The following is a 22,542-nucleotide window of genomic DNA, read 5'->3' as shown; positions in this document are numbered from 1 at the left end:
GTGTGTGTGTGTGTGTGTGTGTGTGTGTGTGTGTGTGTGTGTGTGTGTGTGTGTGTGTGTGTGTGTGTGTGTGTGTGCGGGGGGGGGGGGGGGGGCAGCAGTGGAGAGACAGAGAGAGGGGGGATTTTCAGTTAAGAGTTGGACACGATTACTGCCAATACGAGCAGCTCACGGAGCAGAGTAAGAATGAGAAACACTGCTCGGCTCTCACACACACACTCGTGGAGTGAACTGTAGATATAAACGTGGCTGGGGGTAGAAGAGTGGGGAGGGAGAGGGGGAGAGAGAGAGAGAGAGAGAGAGAATTGGAGAGAGAAGAGAGAGGAAGGGGGGAGAGAGAGAGGGGAAGGAGAGAGAGAGGGGAAGGAGAGAGAGAGAGGGGTGCAGAGAGAGAGGGGGTGAGAGAGAGAGAGAGTTCTCCCTTCTGCCTCACCACCATTGTTGGCTGCCCTGTGTGAGGTGAATGGAGACCAACACCAGTTACCCTTTAGATCTCCCTCTCACTACCTCCCTCTTCCTCTTTCTTTAGAGGGGGGGGGGTGATGGAGGGGAAGGGGGGGGGAGAAGAGAGGAGTGTGCTTGCTTGGTGGAGGAGAGGGATGTGGGAACGCTGTACACAGGTGGTGCCTCACTCTAACACTGGAACCCCCCCCCCCCCCCCCCCGTCATTGCGCAGTCTATCTGACTCCAGGCACCAAACACCCCCCCCCCCCCCCCCCCCCGTCATTGCGCAGTCTATCTGACTCCCGGCCCCAACACCCCCCCCCCCCCCCCGTCATTGCGCAGTCTATCTGACTCCCGGCAACAACACCCCCCCCCCCCCCCCCGTCATTGCGGAGTCTATCTGACTCCAGGCACCAACACAACCCCCCCCCCCCCCCCCCCGTCATTGCGCAGTCTATCTGACTCCAGGCATTCCCCCCCCCCCTCTATGGAGCGAAGGAAATATGCAACGTTTTGGGTCGAAACCTTTCTTCAGACCCGGCCCGAAACGTTGTCTATTTCCTTCGCTCCATAGATGCTGCCTCAAGCCCTGTCCCACTGTGCGAGTTCACCCAAGAGCTCTCCCGAGTTTAAAATCTCTGTGATGCATCTCTGTCCCTATCTTCAAATTCCCACTTTGAAATAAAATACAACTTTCGACAAAGATTTCGCAGCAGGATCGCGATTAGTTGATTCCCACGCAAATCAGCAAAGATCAAGTAATATTGGAATGGTTTTTTATTGCTTCAAACTTTGATGTATTAAAGCTATTTCTTAATGGTGAGAATATGCATTCCAATTGCAACAATAGTAAAATTTGCAGCACTTGCCCATTGTGTGTACTAAACATTCTGGCATCCAACAGACTTCATGACAAGGCATAAGAACTTTATAATGTCATCTGCAAACTATCAGTTACTCAAGTCCTATGTGAGAGGACATTTTCAAAGCTAAAGATCATAAAGACAAGGGTAAGAAATTCACTTTCTGAGGAGAATTTGGAATCATACATGTTGCTATCCACTGAAAAGTAATTGTTAGATGAATTGGATGCAGAAGCGATTATTGGCAGATTAGCACAATCATCTAGCGAACACAAACGATTGCTCTTAATATAGTGGACTGCATGCAATGCTTTATTGTGCTTTGGAACTGTCTGTTAATGTGTAAATTGTGCAGTAAACTATTTAAAAATATCAACCAATTACTTAAAATTATTTTAAAAATTAAAAAAAATCAATTATAACATTCTATATTTACATTCAGTATCTACTGCCATTAATATGTACAGTACATGTCCACGAAAAATTTAATTGTACCCTTTTTTCCATATGTATTTTTTGAAAATCTTATTTATTCGTTATGAAAATTAAATTAAAATTATGAGGAAATTGAATGCAACATCTCCAAGTTTGCAGATGACACGAAGCTGGGGGGCAGTGTTAGTTGTGAGGAGGATGCAAGGTGAATTGGATAGGTTGGGTGAGTGGGAAAATGCATGGTAGATGCAGTATAATGTGGATAAATGTGAGGTTATCCACTTTGGTGGCAAAAACAGGAGAGTAGACTACTATCTGAATGGTGGCCGAATAGGAAAAGGGGAGATGCAACGAGACCTGGGTGTCATGGTACACCAATCATTGAAAGTAGGCATGCAGGTGCAGCAGGCAGTGACGAAAGCGAATGGTATGTTAGCATTCATAGCAAAAGGATTTGAGAAAAGAAGCAGGGAGGTTCTACTGCAGTTGTACAGGGTCTTGGTGTGACCACACCTGGAGTATTGCGTACAGTTTTGGTCTCCTAATCGGAGGAAAGACATTCTTGCCATAGAGGGAGTACAGAGAAGGTTCACCAGACTGATTCCTGGGATGTCAGGACTTTCATATGAAGAAAGACTGGATAGACTCGGCTTGTACTCGCTAGAATTTAGAAGATTGAGGGGGGATCTTATAGAAACTTACAAAATTCTTAAGGGGTTGGACAGGCTAGAAGCAGGAAGATTGTTCCCGATGTTGGGGAAGTCCAGAACAAGGGGTCACAGTTTAAGGATAAAGGGGAAATCTTTTAGGACCGAGATGAGAACATTTTTTTTTACACAGAGAGTGGTAAATCTCTGGAATTCTCTGCCACAGAATGTAGTTGAGGCCAGTTCATTGGCTATATTTAAGAGGGAGTTAAATGTGGCCCTTGTGGCTAAAGGGATCAGGGGGTATGGAGAGAAGGCAGGTGCAGGATACTGAGTTGGATGATCAGCCATGATCATATTGAATGGCGTTGCAGTCTCGAAGGGCCGAATGGCCTACTCCTGCACCTATTTTCTATGTTTCTATGTGATTTATTGAATTACAAATCTCAAATTGTGGAGTAGAGAGGCAAATCAATAAATAAATAAATGATGGGTCTTTGTCCCAAACATTATGGAGGGCACTGTAGGTGTTTGCCGTGGTGCGTGAGTTCAGAACTACACGCCCCAACACGCTCCACTCTCTCCCCACGCCGACAGAGAGAGGGGGAGAGAGAACTACGTGGAAGTTTCCAGAAATTTCCACGCCTCTCCCTCCCTCCCCTTCCGGCTCCTGTGGTTGCCATTTTCCACGTTTTGCTTTCCGCACGAAGATGTCTAGAAATGTCTCCTGGAAGAATTTCATCTCTGGAATATTCCTCTTTTCCCTCATTGATCCTGTCTTCACTGCAGGTGAAAGGAGACGGTGGTGGAGGCAGGGAGGGGAAGGAGAAACTTTTGTAAAGTTTGGGAAAGGGGAAGAAAACTTTGAGAAAGTTTTGTAAAGTTTTGTAAAGTTTGAGAAAGTTTAAGACAGTTTTGTAAAGCATGGAAAAGTTTGAGAGAGAGAGAGAGAGAGAGATAGAGAGAGGGAGAGTGGGAGAGTGAGGGGGAGAGGGAGAGGGGAAGAGAGAGGATGAGGGGGAAAGTACGATGGTTTCAAGAAATGTCCGTGCTTTCACTTCCCTCTCCCTCTCTCTAACTTTCCCATACTTTACAAAACTCTTAAACTCTCCCTTCAGAGCGAGAGAGAGAGAGAGAGAGAGAGAGAGAGAGAGAGAGAGGAGAGAGAGAGAGAGAGATAGAGAGAGAGAGAGAGAGAGGAATAGAGAGAGAGAGAGAGAGAGAGAGAGAGAGAGAGAGAGAGAGAGAGAGAGAGGGAATAGAGAGAGAGAGGAATGGACATTGGGCAATAGATAATAGGTGTAGGAGGAGGTCATTTGGCGTTTCGAGCCAGCACCGCCATTCATTGAGATCATGGCTGATCGTTCCCTATCAATACCACGTGCCTTCCTTCTCCCCATATCCCTTGACTCCACTAGCCCCTACAGCTCTATCTACCTCTCTCTTAAATCCATCCAGTGACGGCCTCCACTGCCCTCAGTGGTAGGGAATTCCATGAATTCACAACTCTCTGGGTGAAAAAGTTTTTTCTCACCTCAGTCTTAAATTACCTCCCCTTATTCTAAGGCTGTGGCCTCTGGTTCTGGACTCGCCCAACATTGGGATCATTTTTCCTGCATCTAGCTTGTCCAGTCCTTTTATAATTTTATATGTTTCTATAAGATTGCCCCTCATCCTTCTAAATTCCAGTGAACACAAGCCTAGTCTTTTCAATCTTTCCTCATATGACAGTCCCGCCATCCCAGGGATCAATCTCGTGAACCTACTCGGCACTGCCTCAATCACAAGGATGTCCTTCCTCAAATTAGGAGACCAAAACTGTACACGATACTCTAGATATGGTCTCACCAGAGCCCTATACAACTGTAGAAGTACCTCTTTACTCCTATACTGAAATCCTCTTGTTCTGAAGGCCAACATTCCGTTAGTTTTCTTCACTGCCTGCTGTACCTGCACGCCAACTTTCAGTGACCGGTGTACAAGGACGCCCAGGTCTCGCTGCACCTCCCCCTTACCTAACCTAACCCCATTGAGATAATAATCTGCCCCCTTGTTTTTGCCACCAAAGTGGATAACCTCACATTTATCTATATTATACTGCATCTGCCACGCATCTGCCCACTCACTCAACCTGTCCAGGTCACCCTGCAACCGCCTAACATCCTCTTCACAGTTCACACTGCTACCCAGCTTTGTGTCATCCGCAAAGTTGCTAGTGTTGCTCCTAATTCCCTTTTCCAAATCAATAATATATATGGTAAACAGTTGCGGCCCCAACACCGAGCCTTGCGGCACTCCACTCGCCACTGCCTGCCATTCTGAAAAGGACTCGTTCATTCCGACTCTTTGCCAACCAATTTTCTAAACATGTCAACACCCTACCCCCAATACCATGTGCTCTAATTTTAGTCACCAGTCTCCTGTGCGGGACCTTATCAAAGGCTTTCTGAAAATCTAGATAAACTACATCCATTTCACTTGTCACATCCTCAAAAAATTCCAGAAGTTAGTCAAGCATGATTTCCCTTTCATAAATCCCCAATCAGTACCCTGTTCCTGCCTTCTCCCCATATCCCGACTCAGCAATCTTTAAGAGCTCTATCTATATCAATATTGTCAAAGAGAGGGGAGGGGAGAGAGAAAGATAGAGAGAGAGAGAGAGAGAGAAAGAGAGAGAGAGAGAGAGAGAGAGAGAGAGAGAGAGAGAGAGAGAGAGAGATAGACAGAGAGAGAGACAGACAAGAGACTTTGTAAGACAATGTAATGAAGATTTACAAGATGATTAGTTGAGTTTACTGGACATTATCTTGCACTAAACGTTATTCCCTTTATCCTGTATCTGTACACTGTGGACGGCTGGATTGTAATCATGTACAGTGTTCCCGCTGATTGGATAGCACGCAACAAGAAAGCTTATCACTATACCTCGCTGCACGGGACAATAAACTACACTCAACTCAAATGCTCTATTTTGATTTAGGAAATTTCAACAGAGTGGAACAAATGTACACCTGTGACGATTCAGTCGTTCGAACTCTAGCGTTAAACGTGACTTTAAAACATTGTGGAAAACCTTCTCATGTGTCTGTTAATGTGTTTTGAGAGAGTGGGGGAAAGAGAGAGGAGAGAGTGAGAGAGAGGGGAAAGAGAAGGAGAGAGAGAGTGGGGAAGAGACGGAAGGGGGAGAGTGAAATTTTGAGTGTGGAGAAAACTGATAATAATCCCTCTCTCCCCCTCCTCTAGTGATCGGGGTGATTGAAACTCCCGTGACGCCGTTTTTGGCAGGAGCCCCTCCCCCCGCGTGACCAACGGTTTAAACCAAAGATCTTATAGCGGAGGTTCCCACCCTCTCTCCCTCACAAACTGCTCACTCCCTCCAAACCCCCTCAAAACCTCCTCGTCCCTACCTGAAAACTCCCTCCAAACCCCCTCCCCGCTCCCCCATTCCCTCCTGTTCCCCTCAAACTCCCTGCTTCCGTCCCGAAACACCCTCAATCATTTCAAACTCCCTCCTTCCCCCTCAACCCCCCCCCCCTCCTCCCCTCCTCTACATCCCCTCCCCTACACCTCCTCTCCCACACCCCCTCCCCTACACCTTAACCCTAACCCAAAATTGCTCAAGAAACACTCAAAACTTTTCAAAAACTCCTCCAAATCTGAAAACCCCATCAAAACCTCAAAAACAATAACCCCCAAAAATGCTCAAAAAACCCTCGACAACCTTCAAAACGGCTAAAAATTCCCTCAAAACTGCTCAACAACCCCTCAAAAACGAAAACCCGGAATCTTTTGTTTTAAAACTGGAAGGAATCTCTACGAACAAATCGTTCTGGAGGTTTAACTCGCAAATTTTGAAAGACCCTCAAGGGAGTATATATCTAAAAAAACAAATGGATCTATTTTTTGAGATAAATGATACACCAGATATTTCGCCCACTTTATTATGGGAATCCTTCAAAGCATTTATTAGAGGAGTCATTATCTCGTATCAAGCTTTTCAAAACAAAAAGAATAAAAATGAACAAAGACAATTAGAAGAACAAATCAGACAACTAGATATAGATAATGCTAAAGATCCAACTATGGATAAACATAACAAAATTTTAATTCTGAAATTTAAGCTAAATAAATTATTATCAGAGAAGATTATAAGATTATTCCAAATTACTAAACAAGAACGTTTTGAATTTGGGGATAAACCCCATAAACTTTTGGCACGCCAACTGAAAAAACGGGAAAAAGATCATGCAATTTTAAAGATTAAATCAGATAGAGGGGAATTATTAACACTACCTAATGATATCAATAAAAGATTTGCTCAATATTATAAGAATTTATACACATCGAAAACGCTAATAGATAATAATAACGCTTCAGAATTTTTGAACAATTGTGACCTCCCAAAACTAGAATTGAAGGAACAAGAGGAACTGGGAGCACAAATTACAGCTAAGGAAATAGAAGACACAATAAACACACTTAAGAACGGAAAAACTCCAGGACCAGACGGATTCAGTAATGAATTTTATAAATGTTTTTACGATACAGTGACCCCACGTCTACAGAAAATGTATACATTTGCTTTTAAAGAACAAACCTTACCTGAAACACTAGCAGAATCAACGATTACACTAATACTTAAAAAAGATAAAGATATAGAAGAACCAGGATCATACAGAGCTATTGCATTGTTAAATACTGATCAAAAAATATTAGCGAAAATACAAGCTAGAAGACTAAGTCAATATGTCAGTAAATTAATAAATAAGGATCAGACGGGATTTATACCTAAGAGACACTCATTTAATAACCTGAGACGTCTGCTTAACATAATGCACTCTCACAAATCTCAAGAACAAGAGTTATCTATCATTTCATTGGACTCAGAAAAAGCGTTTGATCAAGTAGAATGCGATTATATGTTTAAAGTATTGCAAAAATTTCAAATGGGAGAGCTTCATTGCATGGATAAAATTATTATATAACAAACCCACGGCTAGAATATTAACTAATAATATACTATCTACGAAATTCCAATTAACAAGGGGCAATAGACAAGGGTGTTCATTATCACCGTTATTATTCGCTCTGGTAATTGAACCTTTAGCTGAAAAAATTAGAACACACCCTGACATCTATGCTTATAATACAAAACATTCAAATAACAAAATATCCTTATATGCAGACGATGTACTACTGTATATCACAAAACCCCAAATCAGTATACCAAACATATTAAACCTAATCGAGGATTTCGGATCTTTCTCAGGATACAGAATAAACTGGAACAAAAGTGAAATTATGTCGATAAAACCGAAAGACTCAACACATCTTTTGAAATTCCCCTTTAAAATAGCTACAGAAAAATTTAAATACTTAGGAATTGAAATCACTAGAAATTATCACGGTATGTTTAATGCTAATTATAGCCCCTTACTTAAGAAATTAAACAATCTAATTAAATTCTGGAAAACGCTGCCGATGTCTTTAATAGGTCGAATAAATGCTATAAAAATGATCTTTTTACCACAAATCCTATATTTATTTCAATCAATTCCAATATATCTTCCAAAATTTTTTTTCAAAAAATTAGACTCAGACATCACAAACTTTATATGGGATTATAAATCCCACAGAATACAAAGAGCACACCTTAGTAAACCAAAAGAGATGGGTGGTCTAGCGCTCCCTAACTTTATGTACTATAAATGGGCGGTAAATATTAAAAATATGATTCACCTGCTGAACAACTCTGCCCAGCAGGTGGATTGGATTATAATGGAGAGAGAAGACTGCGCTCCTGGTAATACAGGAGCGACTCTCCTCTCACCAACGAATTTGAATAACAAAAATTATAATAAAAATCCAATGATACATAGTAGAATTAGAACTTGGAAACAAATAAAACAGAACTTAAAATTACGAAATCTATCTCTGCTAATGCCAATAGCCAATAACCCTTTGTTTAAACCCTCAATTATAGATAAATCATTTACACAATGGGAAAGAATGGGAATCACTTCCGGTGGCGCTATGGAGGCTTGAGTCCAGCGCCAACTAGCTCCGTGCCGAAGAATCCAAAAACGGGAGAAAATCGGGTCTTACCTGCAGCGATCGCGATCTGAACGGCTGCCTGCGTGACGTCATCAGGCGCGCGACTTTATGGTATGTCGCTACAACGTACCCCCCCCCCGGTGGACACAAAAAAAAGCCGGTAAAGGGAAACCGCAGATGGAAGAGGAAGGCCCTACAGAGGCCTCGGCCTCAGTTACAACGATGGCCCAGGAAGACCCTCCAAAGAAAATGAAACAGAAAAAGTCTGAAATGGAGGATCTCAAAACCTTTCTCGCCGCCGAAATGAAAACCTTTGGAGAGAATTTTAAAGAGGTACTTGACGCTTTTAAGGTAGATTTTAAAGCAGAAATGCATTCTACCGTTCAACAAATGCTGGAAATCTGGAAGAGGACGAGGGAGGAAGAGGTCAAGGATCAGATGGAAGTGTTGGAAGCCAGGCTCGTTTCGGTGGAAACGAAGGTTAAAACGGAGGTGGACCCCATTCATCACGAACTTGATCAACATAGAATAGCGATAACCGAACTTGAGAAATGGGCGACGACAAGTGCGGAAACTGTAAGTCGACTCCTTACTGAAAACCAACGCCTCTCCAATATGGTGATCAAATTAAGTGATAAATGTACTGATTTGGAGGGGCGTCAAAGACGTAAGAATCTAAGAATTGTAGGGGTGAAAGAAGGAAGTGAGAGGGAAATGGGCACTCGGGATTTTGTGGCAGACCTATTACAAAAAGCCTTAAAATTGGATTACAAACCTTCACTCGGTCGAGCTCATAGAGCGCAGCGACGTCGTACACAAGATGATGCCCATCCAAGACAAATTATCGTAAAAGTGCAACTGGATCATGAATTTGACGATATAATGAAGAAAATTGTTCGAGGCGGTCAGCTTCTCTTTGAAGGTGTGAGATTCAGTATTTACCGAGATTACCCGGCAGAAGTCTTCAAGAAAAGAGCGCTGTTCACTGAGACAAAAAGAATATTGAAGAATGTACCTGATTTGAGATACAGCTTGCTTTATCCCGCAAGACTAAGAGTCTCCTACAAGTCCAAGGAGCTCTTTTTTACAGACCACGAAAAAGCACTGGAATATGCCAAAGAAGTCGGTAACATGACCATAGACTGAAGAATTTACATTACTCCTTAGGAGTCAAGGACTAACAGGACCGCCAGATCTAAAAGGACCTTTAAAGTTCTTTCAAGAGCTTTAAGGACATTTGGAAACCGAAATCGATGGAGGACATTGGATAAAACTGTGATCTTTTGGGGGTTTTTTTTTTTTTTTTTTTTGTTTTGGCTTTTTTGTTTACTAATCATTATTATTATATGTATATTCATATCTAACTATATATGTAACAACTAATACTTATTAAATATCCATATTTCCACTAAAATTATTAACATTAACATTTCTTATAAAAAGTTAATACTGTATATGATTGATAACAATGATTAATAATTAATAGTCTTCGATTAACGTAGAAATGAATTACATACTTATATTATATAGGAAGATATGTAAGAGGTAAATTAACCTATATCATAATAAAGTTTGACGGTTTTTTTCTTTATTTTTCAATTTAAAATTATTTTTCTGTTTTTGAACCTTTCTGTAGAGTTACATGTTTATATATGTATATATATGGGTATATATATATATATATATATATATATATATGTATATATATTGTGTGTGTGTATGTATGGGTAGGTAAATAAGTTTGTTACTCCCAAAGAAGTTATTTGAATGTTAGAAATAATCTTTTTTTTTTTCTTCGGGCACGGAGCTGGGAATTTTTTTTTTTTACAAAGGCTACGGAAGTCTTTAGAATTCTAGCCACGTTAGTGTGGCTATCACTAACTACACTAATTGTAGATGTAGTTCTTTTTCCTTCACTCTACACTAATCAACTCTATCACTTTTTTCACTTTAAATATTTTTATAACTTAATGTTTGAATGGAAAAATAAGACTAATACAAGGAGATGTGTTCGGAAGAGCGATGTATATGATTTTAAATTCATCTATTTGAGGTTCGGGAGCAGGGTCAGGTTCTATGTGTTGTACCTTCTGCTCGGTTATAGACCACCTTAGAAGCAATATGCAAGATGTTAACATGACAAGAAGGGGTCAGGGAATAACATTTTGTAGTTGGAATGTCAAGGGAATCAATGAACCAATTAAGAGAAGTAAAGTTTTGGCACACCTAAACTTAATCAAAACAGATATAATATTTCTTCAAGAAACACACCTTAAAAAGGAATCTCAACATAGACTTAAAGCTAAGTGGATCGCTGAATCATATCATTCCTCCTTTTCCCACAAGTCCAGAGGAGTTGCAATAGTAATTCGTAAAGGAATACCTTTTACGATCTCTTCAACAATAGTGGATATTGATGGTAGATATATTATATTAGTTGGAGAGTTAAATGGAGAAAAAGTGATCCTTCTTAATGTTTATGGGCCTAATTTCGATAACCCCACGTTTTTTAATAAAACATTTAATAAAATTCCTGAATTTACACAATATAAATTAATAATTGGAGGAGACTTCAATTGTACATTAGACTCATACTTAGATAGATCATCAAGGCAAAAAAAAGCAACATCTCAATCAAGTGTATTTTGAAATTCATTTATTAATACCACTAATATTAAGGATGTCTGGAGAATAGAAAACCCAACCGGACGGGAATATTCATTTTACTCACCAGTACACAAAACATACTCAAGAATAGATTATTTTTTAGTTGACTCTACGTTTATCCCATTTATTTATAATTCAAAATACCATAACATTATAATCTCAGATCACGCACCGGTAACATTCATGATTAAATTAAATGGAATGTCCGAGAAACAAGCATATTGGAGATTTAACCCACAAATTTTGAACGAAAGATCATGCCAGGAATATATTATTAAACAGATTCAAATATTTTTTGAGGTAAATGACAACCCTGACACACCTATTTCTCTTATGTGGGAAACGTTCAAAGCGTATGTTCGAGGTACATTAATTTCTGCCCAAGCATTTTATAATAAAGAAAACAGGATTAAACAACAAGCATTGGAAAGTGAAATCAAGCAACTAGATATAGAAAATGCGAGAATACCATCTACGTTAAAACATAATAAAATTGCTGTATTGAAATATAAATTAAATAAAATGTATTCAGAACAAGTAATAAAACTTTATCAAAAAACCAAACAATTACATTTTGAATTTGGAGACAAACCACAAAAACTATTAGCACGCCAGTTACGAAAAATGGAAGGGGAAAAAATAATTCATAAAATTAGAACAGAGACAGGAGAATTATTAAAAATGCCCAAGGACATAAATGATAGATTTCTCCAATACTATCATAACCTTTATTCAACTAAAACCGTAGCACAATCAGAAGGAATAGCAGATTTTTTAATAAAATGTAATCTAAAAGGTTTAGATTCAAACGATAGAGAATTATTAGAAAGGGAGATTACGATAAAGGATATTGAGGAGTCTATTGGCTCTCTAAAAAATGGTAAAGCAGTAGGACCAGATGGTTTAGGTTCCGAATTTTACAAAAAATTTTATGATTTGCTTTGCCCACGTTTACAAAGACTGTATGAGTATATCTATACTCAACAGAAACTTCCAGACACTTTAAATGAATCTATAATAACACTTATTCCTAAAGCTGATAAAGATCCGGAAGACCCGGGATCATACAGAGCAATTGCACTTCTGAATACAGACCAGAAAATATTAACGAAAATACTAGCGCATAGATTAAGTACAGTGATGAATAAATTAATACACCCTGACCAAACAGGCTTTATTCAGAAACGGTACTCATATTATAATCTAAGAAGATTATTTAATATTATATATTCCAAGAGAATTATTAATGAAGATCTAGCAATAATCTCACTTGACGCTGAAAAAGCATTTGATCAGGTCGAATGGCCTTACTTATTTTCGGTGATGGAAAAGATGCAGCTAAGGGAGAAATTTTGTACATGGATAAAACTGTTATATACAAATCCCACGGCTAGAATATTTACTAACAAAAGGTTGTCATCTAAATTTAGTCTATCTAGAGGTTGTAGACAAGGATGCCCGTTATCTCCATTATTATTTGCACTTGCTATTGAGCCACTGGAAGAAAGAGTTAGGGGGCATCCGGAAATACACGGGGTATAACACAAAGGACACAGTGAATAAAATTTCTCTATACGCAGATGATGTATTAATTTACATGACAAAACCAGAAATTAGTATCCCAAACTTATTAAAGCTAATAAACCAATTCGGTGCACTTTCAGGATACAGAATAAATTGGAATAAAAGTGAAATTATGCCAATAAGGGAACATAACAAACAGATAATACAACAATTTCCATTTAAAATAGTAAATGAAAAATTTAAATATCTAGGTATTTATGTAACTAAGATATATACATCATTATTTAAAGCAAATTTCCCCCCATTACTGAATAAACTACATAAGAATATTCAATACTGGAAAACACTTCCTATCTCAATGGTTGGCAAAATTAATGCCATACAAATGATTTTTTTACCGCAAATATTATACCTTTTTCAGACGATTCCGATATACCTGGCAAAAAACTTTTTTTTTAAATTGGACTCTATTGTTAATGATTTTATCTGGGATTATAAGAATCATAGGATAAACAAAAGACACCTGTGTAAATCAAAAAGTAATGGAGGCTTGGTTTTACCTAACTTTTTGTTTTATTTCTGGGCAGTTAATATTAAAAATATGAATTTCTGGTTGGAAGAAATAGATCAGCAACCAGACTGGTTAAAAATGGAAAAGGAAGATTGTCTACCTTTTGATATTGGTTCGATATTATTTGCTACGTCTAAATTAAACAAAAAAATTTATAGGGAAAACCCTATAATATTTAGTGCTATACGAATTTGGAAACAATTAAAAAAGACATTAAAATTAGATAATTTATCACTTTTTCTTCCAATTGTGAATAATCCTTTGTTTAAGCCTTCATGGTTAGACGGGGGTTTTACACAATGGAAGAATTATGGAATTAAAAATATGGGACAACTTTACAAGGAAGGCACTTTTCTGACATTTCAGGAGTTGCAACAGACTTATGGACTTCGAGGAAATGATTATTTCAGATATCTTCAACTTAGAGATTATGTAAAATCGAACTCTCAAAATTTTCGAATTAGAAACTCAGAAATTCTTGATGAATGTTGGAACAAACATCCTAATACAGAAAAATTAATATCTTATATATATAATATCTTATTAGACAGTGACATTCCTTCGACGGACTTACACAGACAAACATGGGAAAAAGAATTAAATCAAGTAATAACGAAAGATACTTGGGAAGAAAGTTTGCAACACATACATCAGTGTTCACTAAACGCCAGACATTCTCTAATACAATTTAAAGTAATACATAGGTTACATTATTCAAAAACAAAACTACATAAAATTTTTCAACATATCTCACCTATATGTGATAAATGTCAACATTTAGAAGCTACATTATCTCATATGTTTGCAAACTGTATAAAAATTAAAAAATTCTGGGTAAATATTTTCAGTATAATATCTAAAGTAACCAACACACAATTGGACCCAGATCCAAAATTAATAATACTCGGAATATTAGAATTAAATCAAACATTTAGAATAACACAAAGAAACTTTATTGATTATAGTTTAATAACAGGAAAAAAATTAATTCTAAAATTTTGGAAAGGCCCTACGGCCCCCACAATCAAAATGTGGATTATAGAAATGACGGAGACCTTAAACGTGGAAAGAATCAGATTTTCCCTGTTGGACAAACAGGAATTATTCGTTGGAACATGGTCTCCTTTTATTGATTACTTAAAGGGTCAGAATAGTTCAGCACAGGAACCTGACTAGCACTCGGGCTAAAGAATGGATGAAATGCTATACTCTGAAATGTACGAACATATCTCGAACGAAGTTTTTTATTTTAATAAATTTTTCCATTCTTCTTTAACTATTTTTTTTTTTTTTTTTTTTTTTTTTTTTTTTTTTTTTTTTTTTTTTTTTCTTCTCTTTCTTTTCTTTCTTTACTTCATCTATCTCTTTAGTTCTATCTAGTTTTTTTTAAAAAAAGGAAGAAAAAGGCAAAAGGTATTGGAGACAATGTAATAATAACTGACAATATTATCAATTTAAAAATGTAAGACTGTGTGATGTAATAGGTTATGTACCTATCTCCAATAAAAAATATTTTCAAAAAAAAAAAGAAAGAATGGGAATCAAAACGCTCGGAGACTTGTATGAATTAGGGAAATTATTACCATTTCAACAATTACAACTGAAATATAACTTGAAAAATAATCAATATTTTAAATATCTTCAAACCCGTGATTATCTGAAAAAATATACAAAAGACTATTATAATATGCCCCCAGACTTATTAGATGAAGCCATGAAGATAAAGGCTGAATCAGCAAATCTAATATCATACTTATATAATATTATATTGAAATATAGAAATACCTACAACAGATAATATTAGAAGAGACTGGGAACAAGAACTAGCTATAAAAATTTCGAAAGAGAGCTGGGATAAACACTTATTATATGTGCATAAATGCTCGATCAACGTACGACATATTCTAATCCAATATAAAACATTACATAGACTATATTATTCAAAAACTAAAATAAATAAAGTTTTCCCCAATGTCTCACCCATTTGTGATAAATGTCAGTCACAAGAAGCTAACATAGCGCACTCTTTTGTTTTCTGTATAAAAATTCAAAAATTCTGGAATGAAATATTTGAAATCTTCACAAAATGATTTAAAACAAAACTACTACCCAAAGTAGAATGGATCATTTTTGGAATATCGGAAGGTAACCCAGAATTAAATATGTTTCAAAAGAACTTACTTAATTATGGGCTAATAATGGGAAAAAAAAGCTTATACTTAAATTTTGGAAAAATGCTCCAATACCAACAACAAAAATGTGGATTTCAAACATGTTCGAAACACTACACTTGGAAGAGATGAGACTCCTCCTAGCAGGCAAAGCAGATCACTTCCAAAAGACGTGGTCTGCATTTATGGAACTATTACAAGCATAAGGTGCAATAATAAGTTAAAACATAAAGGCTACCAGGACCTGGTAACGGGGGGTATAAAATAAATGTTTAATAAAAACACAGTTGGTATATCCTTTTTTGCGGAGTTTTGTGTTACAATAGAGCGATTGATTTTCCTTTCTCCTTTTTTTTCTTTTCTTTCTAGGGTCTTATTTCCTTTCTTTGCTTCCTTCTCTAATTCCTTCCCTAAGGGGTTCTCCTCTCCCAACACTTTCCTGCACCTTCACGATTCTTGCTTACTTTCCTTACTTCTTTTATTTCTATCTTTTTTAAAGCTCAAAAAATGGTAGCCTGTACAACATAATGTAATAAGATAGATGCGATGTATTAATGTGATTTACTGTACTGCTAATAAAAATAAAATTAAAAAAAAAAAAACGAAAACCCTCAAAACTGCTCAAAAAACCCTTAAACTGTTCAAAAAACCCATAAAACTGCTAAAAAAAACCCTTAAAACTGCAAAAAAAACCTTGACGGCTTAAAAAAACATTAAAACTGCTCAAAAAAGCATTAAAACGGCTCAATAACCCTGGCTAATGCCTCAAAAACCCCTTACAACTGATCAAAACAACTGAACCTCTTCCAAAGCCCAAAACAAATACCCGCAGAAACCCTGAAAACTGCTCAACTCTTTAAAAATAACATCAAACGCTCCCAAGACCCCAGAAAACCCTCGTAATGGCTGAAAATTCCCTCAAAACTGCTCAAAAGCCCTCAAAACTGCTAATAAACCCTCAAAACTGCAAAAAACCTCAACAATGCATCCATTCCTCTGGTCACTCTCTTTCTCTCCCCCCCCCCCCCCCCCTCGCTCCCTCTCTACCGCAAACCGCTCACTCACTCCAAACCCCCTCCCTCCCTCAAAGCTCCCTCATTCCCTCCCCTTCCCCTCAACTCCCTCCCCCTCCATCCCGAAACACCCTCAATCATTTCCAACTCCCTCCTTCCCCCTCCCCCAGACCCCTTCCCCTACACCCCCTGCTTTCTGTTTTTCAGCAAATCTCCATGTATAATTTACAAACCAAACTTGACCAAATTAAACTATTTCACAGTGAGGTCAGGATAATCTTGCTTTATTTGTTATGTAAGGAACAAATGCACCAAAATGTTCTTAAAAAACGTTAAAATGCCCTTAAGTTTTTGGGCCAGTGGCAGCCAACTGGTACTGTGAGCAGTGTGCAGTTTGGCTTACTTTAGCATTTTCACGGGTACAGTATCAATGATGTGCTGGTATTGTTGATTGTCTGCTCAACGAGAGGGGCAAGGAGGGCTTATATTAAGAACACTTCTCCATCCGTTTCCCACCACGGATGGCTGACCTGCCGAGTTCTATTGGCACTTTGGAGGGGGACGGGCGACGTGTCGAGTCTGGACACTGCTGTTCCTCCAGCTTGCATGTCACCTTGTCAAAGTTTATCTCTTAAAAAGCAGACAGCAACAAAAATGTTAAAGGTAAACCATGGCAATCTTTAATTGATTCATCAGACAGGAGTGGCAAGATCTACAATGAGCACGAACGTTGGTCTGTGCTTCTCGGGCTCCACTCTCAGAACAGAGGAAAGTTAGCACAATTATACATTTTTCTTATCAGTAAAATACTCCTACCAAGTCTGAATATGGCATGACTGGAAGATTCTGTAGCCTTTCAGAATATAAGAAAAGCTGGGTCCAAATCAAGCTCATCCAATAACAAGTTATTACTTATCTCTAGAGCGACAGCTATTTTTTTCAATGTGGGCTTCTTTATGACCTTGAAAGATGCAGATGTTATTTCACAGGCTTCCATCTTAATGTCTTTATTAAAAAGACAACCTGTCCTCCGTATTGTGTTCCATATAATTTGCAAAGTCATTCAGACTTGGCACCGAACCATTCTTTTGTTCTACTAGAACATGCTTTTGTAGAAGAGCGACTCCGTTTTAGATTTGACTACAGGGTATTAGCTCTTTCAACCTCACTCTGGCAATGGAGGAGGCCCAGGACAGAAAGATCAGTGTGGGAGTGGGAAGGGGAGTTAAAATGGTTGGCAACTGGAAGAACTAGCAGGCGTTGGTGGACTGAGTGCAAGTGTAGTGTGAAATGCACGCATAGTCTACATACAAGGAGAGAGTGCGTGTTTGAGAGAAAGAGTGGGTGAGAATGTGTGTGAGACTGCGTGTGTGAGTGTGTAAGAGAGCTTGTGTGAGTGTGATTGAGAGAGCGTGTGTGAGAGTGTGAGAGAGCAAGAGAGAGGAAGTGTGTGTGAGAGAGAGGGGGAGTGTTTGTGTGTGGGAGAGAGTGAGGGAATGTGTGTGAGAGAGCAGGAGTGTGTGTGAAAGAGCAATAGAGAGAGGGAGTGTGTGTGTAAGAGAGAGGGAGTGTGTGAGAGCAAGAGAGGTGTGTGCGCGAGAGCAAGAGCGAGGTTGTGAGACAGCAAGAGAGGGGTGCGTGTGAGAGACGGAGTGCGTGTGAGAGAACAAGAGAGAGAGGGAGTGTGTGTGAGAGAGAGGGACAGAGGGAGGGGCGTGGGAGAGGGGTAGAGGAGATGCGGGGAGGGGGGAAGCAATTTATTTCTGCCTGGGAGACACCGGAGGGAAGGGGTGTCAAGGGTGTGTGTGAGATAGACAGGGAGCGAGAGAGGGAGTGTATGAGAGAGAGGAGGGGGACACGAGAGGGTGGAGTGCAGAGAATTTGTGTACGAGAGGAGGGGGAGTGGATGGAGAGGGGAGAGAGAGAGGAATGTATATGCATAGCTTTAAGGGACATTGCTCAGGTAGCATTTGGAGTATTGCTTACAGTTCTGGTCACTCCATTACAGGACTGATGTGGAGGCTTTGGGGAAGGTGCAGTGATGGTTAACCAGAATGGTTTAAAAACAAGGAACTGCAGATGCTGGTTGAAAAAAAGGACACCAAGTGCTGGAGCAACTCAGCAGGACAGACAGCATCTCTGGAGAGATGGAATGGGTGACTGAAGAAACAACCCAAAACGTTACCCATTACTTCCAGCATTTTGTGTCTACCTAAACAATGCCTATCCACGAGGCAGTATGCCATTAGGCTGGAGGAGCGTGCGAAGGCCTTGCCACAGAGCGTGCAGGTGAAGGGGCGCTGGCTAGTGTGGACTCACCGGTGCTCCAGCAGGTGGTCAAGGCGGGTGAAGCCCTTACCACAGGACGGGCAGGGGAAGGGACGCTCACCGTTATGGGTACACTGGTGCTGCCACAGGCTGGACATGCGGGTGAAACCCTTGCACAATCAGCGCACACAAAGGGTCTCTCGCCGGTGTGTATCCGCTGGTGTTCCCGCAGCCCCCATGCTCTCTTGTCACAGTAGGAGCAGTTGCTTGCCGGCGTGTCTGCCGGTGTTGCCGCAACTCCCGCAAGCTGTCAAACCCCTCACCGCAGTACAGGCAGTCGTAAGGCTGGCCACGGGTGTGCACGCGCTGGCGAGACAGGGCATGGGAGGCCAAGGCAAAGCGCTCCCCACACACCGGGCTGGGGACATGACGGTCGCCGGCGTGCATCCGCTGGTGGGACAGCAGCTTGTAGGAGTTGGTGAAGCCCTTGCCACACTGGGTGCAGGTATAGGGACGCTCGCTGGTGTGGGTGTGCTGGTGCTCCATCAGGGTGCCGGACTGGGTGAAGCCCTTGCCGCATTGGGCGCAGGTGTAGGGGCGCTCACCGGTGTGGGTGCGCTGGTGCTTCAGCAGGTTGGAGGAGTCGATGAATCTCTTGCCGCACTGTGCACAGGTGTAGGGACGCTCGCCAGTGTGCGTGCGCTGGTGCACCAGCAGGCTGCTGGAGTGGGTGAATCCCTTGCCGCAGTTGCTGCATGTGTAGGGACGCTCACAGGTGTGCAGGCGCATGTGCTTCTTCAGGTCCGGCGACCACTTGAAGCATTTGCCGCAGTCGGAGCATGTGAAGGGCCGCTCACTGCTGTGCACCCGCCCGTGCTCCCGCAGCCCCGACAACTGGGTAAAGCTCTTGCCGCAGGTGGAGCAGCCATAGGGCTTCTTGCCCGTGTGCACCCGCCGGTGGATCTCCAGCCGGCTCGGCTTCTTCCAGGCCTTGCCACACACGTCACACTCATAACGCTTCTCCTTGTTGTGCCCCGTCATGTGGTCCTCCATCGAAGCTCAGCCCCTCGAAGCTCAGCCCGCACACCGAGCAGGGGGGGGCTCACCGGCACCCTGGCCGCCCTCAATGGCCGCTCACGTCCCCGTCTCTCCGTCCACAGCAACGGCTCCTAAACCCTGCAGGAGGGGAACACAGAGGGTCAACAAGCTGGCAAACAGGACATTACTAGCACATATTGGGTGCGTTTATGGCAGAGCACACCGTTTTATAATTCTGCGCGGCACAGTGGTGCAGCGGTACAGTTGCTGCCTCACCCCCAGAGTTCCGGGTTCGATCCTGAATATGGGTGCTGTCTGTGTGGAGTTTGTACCTTCTCCCCATGACCTGCGTGGGTTTTTACTCCAGGAGCTCCGGCTTCCTCCCAACATTTCAAAGACCTTCAGGGTTGTAGATTAATCGGCCTCAGCAAAATTGTTAAATTATCCATAATGTGCGTAGGATAGTGCTAGTGTACGGGGTGATTGCTGGTCGGCGCGGACTCCATGGGCCGAAAGACCTGTTTCCGCGCTGCATCTCTAAACTAAACCAAACAAGGGTCTCGACCCAAAATGCCACCCATTCCTTCTCCCCACAGATACTGCCTGACCCGCTGAGTTTCTCCAGCATTCTCTCACTCTCTCATTCTCTCTCTGTCTGTCTCTCTATCTTCTGTCTCTCTCTCTCTCCGTCTCTCTCTGAGACTCTCTTGTCTCTCGGTCTTTCCCTCTCTCCCTGTCTCTCTCTCTTTCTCTGCCCCTCTCTCAGTCTGTCTCTCTATCTCTCCCTCTGTCTCCCTCTCTCTCCGTCTTTCTCTTTCTCTCTGTCTTCCACTCTATCTCCCCTCTCTGTCGGTCTCTCTCTCCCCCTCTGTCTCTCTCTGTGTCTCTCTGTCACACTCTCTCCCTCTGTCTATCTCTCGTCTCACTCTCCCCTCTCTCTCTGTTTCTCATTCTCTCTCTCGCTCTGTCCCTTTCTCCATCCCCCTTCTTTGTCTCCCTCTCTCTCTCTGTCTGTCCTTTCTCTGTCTTTTCTGTCTTTCTCTCTTTCTCCATCCACCTCTCTCTCGCTCTGTCTCACTCTCTCTATTTCTCTCTATCTTTCCATCTCTCTCTCTCTGTCTCTCTCTTTCTCCCTTCCTCTCTCTATTTCACTCAGTCTCTGTCTGTCTGTCTGTCTATCCCCGTCTCTCTATCTGTCTCTCACTTGCCCCTCTCTCTCTCTGTCTCTCTCTATCTCTCTTTGTCTCTCTTTCTGCCTCTGTCTCTGTCACTCTCTCGCTGTCTCTGTATCTTTTTCTCTCTGTCTCTGTATCTCTCTCTGTGCCCGTCTCTCTCTCTCTCTCTCTTTTTCTTTCTGTCTCAATCTGTCTGTCTCTCTCTTTCTTTCGCCCTCTCTCGATCGGTCTATCTTTCTCTCTCTGTCGATCTTTCTGTTTGTCTCCCTCTCTCTCTGTCTGCCTCTCTCTCCATCTCTCTGTCTCTGACTCTCTATGCCCCTCTGTCTCTTTCTGCCTCTCGCTGTCTCCCTCTCTTCATCAGTCTCTCTGATTCTCCTTCCCTGTCTCTTTCTCTCTCTCTCTCCCTCGTTCTATTTCTCTCTGTCTCTCTCTATCTGTCCCTGACTCTCTGTGCCCCTCTCTCTCTCTCTTTCTGCCTCTCGCTGTCTCCCTCTCTCCATCAGTCTCTATCTCTCTCTCTCTCTCTCCCTCTCTCTCTCCACAAATTTGACAAACAAGTCAATGCCGTGGTAAAAGCTAGCTTCTTTCAGCTTCGGACGATAGCTAAAATAAAACAAATCCTCCACTTTGATGACCTCGAAAAGATCATCCACACATTTCTCTCCTCCCGCGTAGATTACCCAGATTTTTATTTATTTGCTTATCTTTATTATTTTACCGTGGATGTTTCGTTAGCTTTAGAAATGTTTGAATGCTGCACTGACTGGCTGACATTTTAAATTTCGTTGTACATGGCCCATGTTACAATGACAATAAAGAAACTATTCTATTCTATTATTGCAACTCTCTTTACACTGGCATCAGCCAATCTTCGCTGTCCCGCCTGCAACTGGTCCAAAACGCCGCAGCGAGACTCCTGACGGGCACCCGAAAAAGGGACCACATCACCCCGATCCTGGCTTCTCTCCACTGGCTCCCTGTGCGGTTCCATATATATTTCAAGACCCTCCTCTATGTCTACAAAGCCCTCAATGGGCTTGCCCCCTCCTACATAAAAAGTCTTCTCACCCACCACTCCACCTCCAGGTCCCTCAGATCGGCCGACTTGGGGCTGCTGAATATCCCGCGGTCTAGGCATAAGCTTAGGGGAGACTGCTCCTTTGCGGTTGCAGCTCCTAGACTGTGGAACAGCATCCCATTTCCCATCAGAACTGCCCCTCCATTGACTCCTTTAAGTCAAGACTAAAAAAATACTCCCAAGCCTTTCCTGATGTCCACTGAGCGAGGGCTATATGTATATATGTATGTAGTTTGTTTCTTTATATTAATCTTATAACAAATGTAAAGCACTTTGGCCAACGAGAGTTGTTTTTTAAATGTGCTATACAAATAAATGTGACTTGACTCTCTGTCACTCTCCATCTCTCACTCTCTCTGTCTGTTTGTCCCTCTCTCTCTCACTCTCTGTGCCTCTCCGTCTCTTTTTCTTCCTCTCACTGTCTCCCTCTCTCCATCAGTCTCTCTCTGTTTCTCCGTCTGTCTCTTCCTCTGTCCCTCTCTCTTTCTCCGTTTCTCTGGCTCACTCTATTTCTCTCACTCTGTCCCCCCCCCTCTCTGTCTCTCTCCCTCTGCCTGTCTAGCTCTCTCTCTGTCACTCTCCCTCTCTCTA

General features: G+C 41.4%; 1 protein-coding gene across 1 annotated transcript; it reads right to left on the bottom strand.

Moving 5' to 3' along the window:
* Positions 1-17,021: 17,021 nt before the first annotated feature.
* On the bottom strand, positions 17,022-19,928 carry LOC129693538 (zinc finger protein 239-like). Its single transcript, XM_055630342.1, has one exon. It carries the CDS (start codon positions 19,708-19,710, stop codon positions 18,781-18,783), a length of 930 nt encoding a protein of 309 aa, XP_055486317.1. The 5' UTR covers positions 19,711-19,928; the 3' UTR covers positions 17,022-18,780.
* Between the last annotated feature and the right edge of the window lie 2,614 nt (positions 19,929-22,542).

This window comes from Leucoraja erinacea, unplaced genomic scaffold, assembly GCF_028641065.1.
Source record: "Leucoraja erinacea ecotype New England unplaced genomic scaffold, Leri_hhj_1 Leri_338S, whole genome shotgun sequence".
NCBI classification, from domain to species: Eukaryota; Metazoa; Chordata; class Chondrichthyes; order Rajiformes; family Rajidae; genus Leucoraja; species Leucoraja erinaceus.
Note: the sequence above shows the minus strand (reverse complement) of the source record. Positions and strands in the feature narration are given on the sequence as shown.

Bases quoted from the DNA above. Each gene is read 5' to 3' on its own strand.
- LOC129693538 (XM_055630342.1), bottom strand. From the start codon at position 19,710: ATGGAGGACCACATGACGGGGCACAACAAGGAGAAGCGTTATGAGTGT.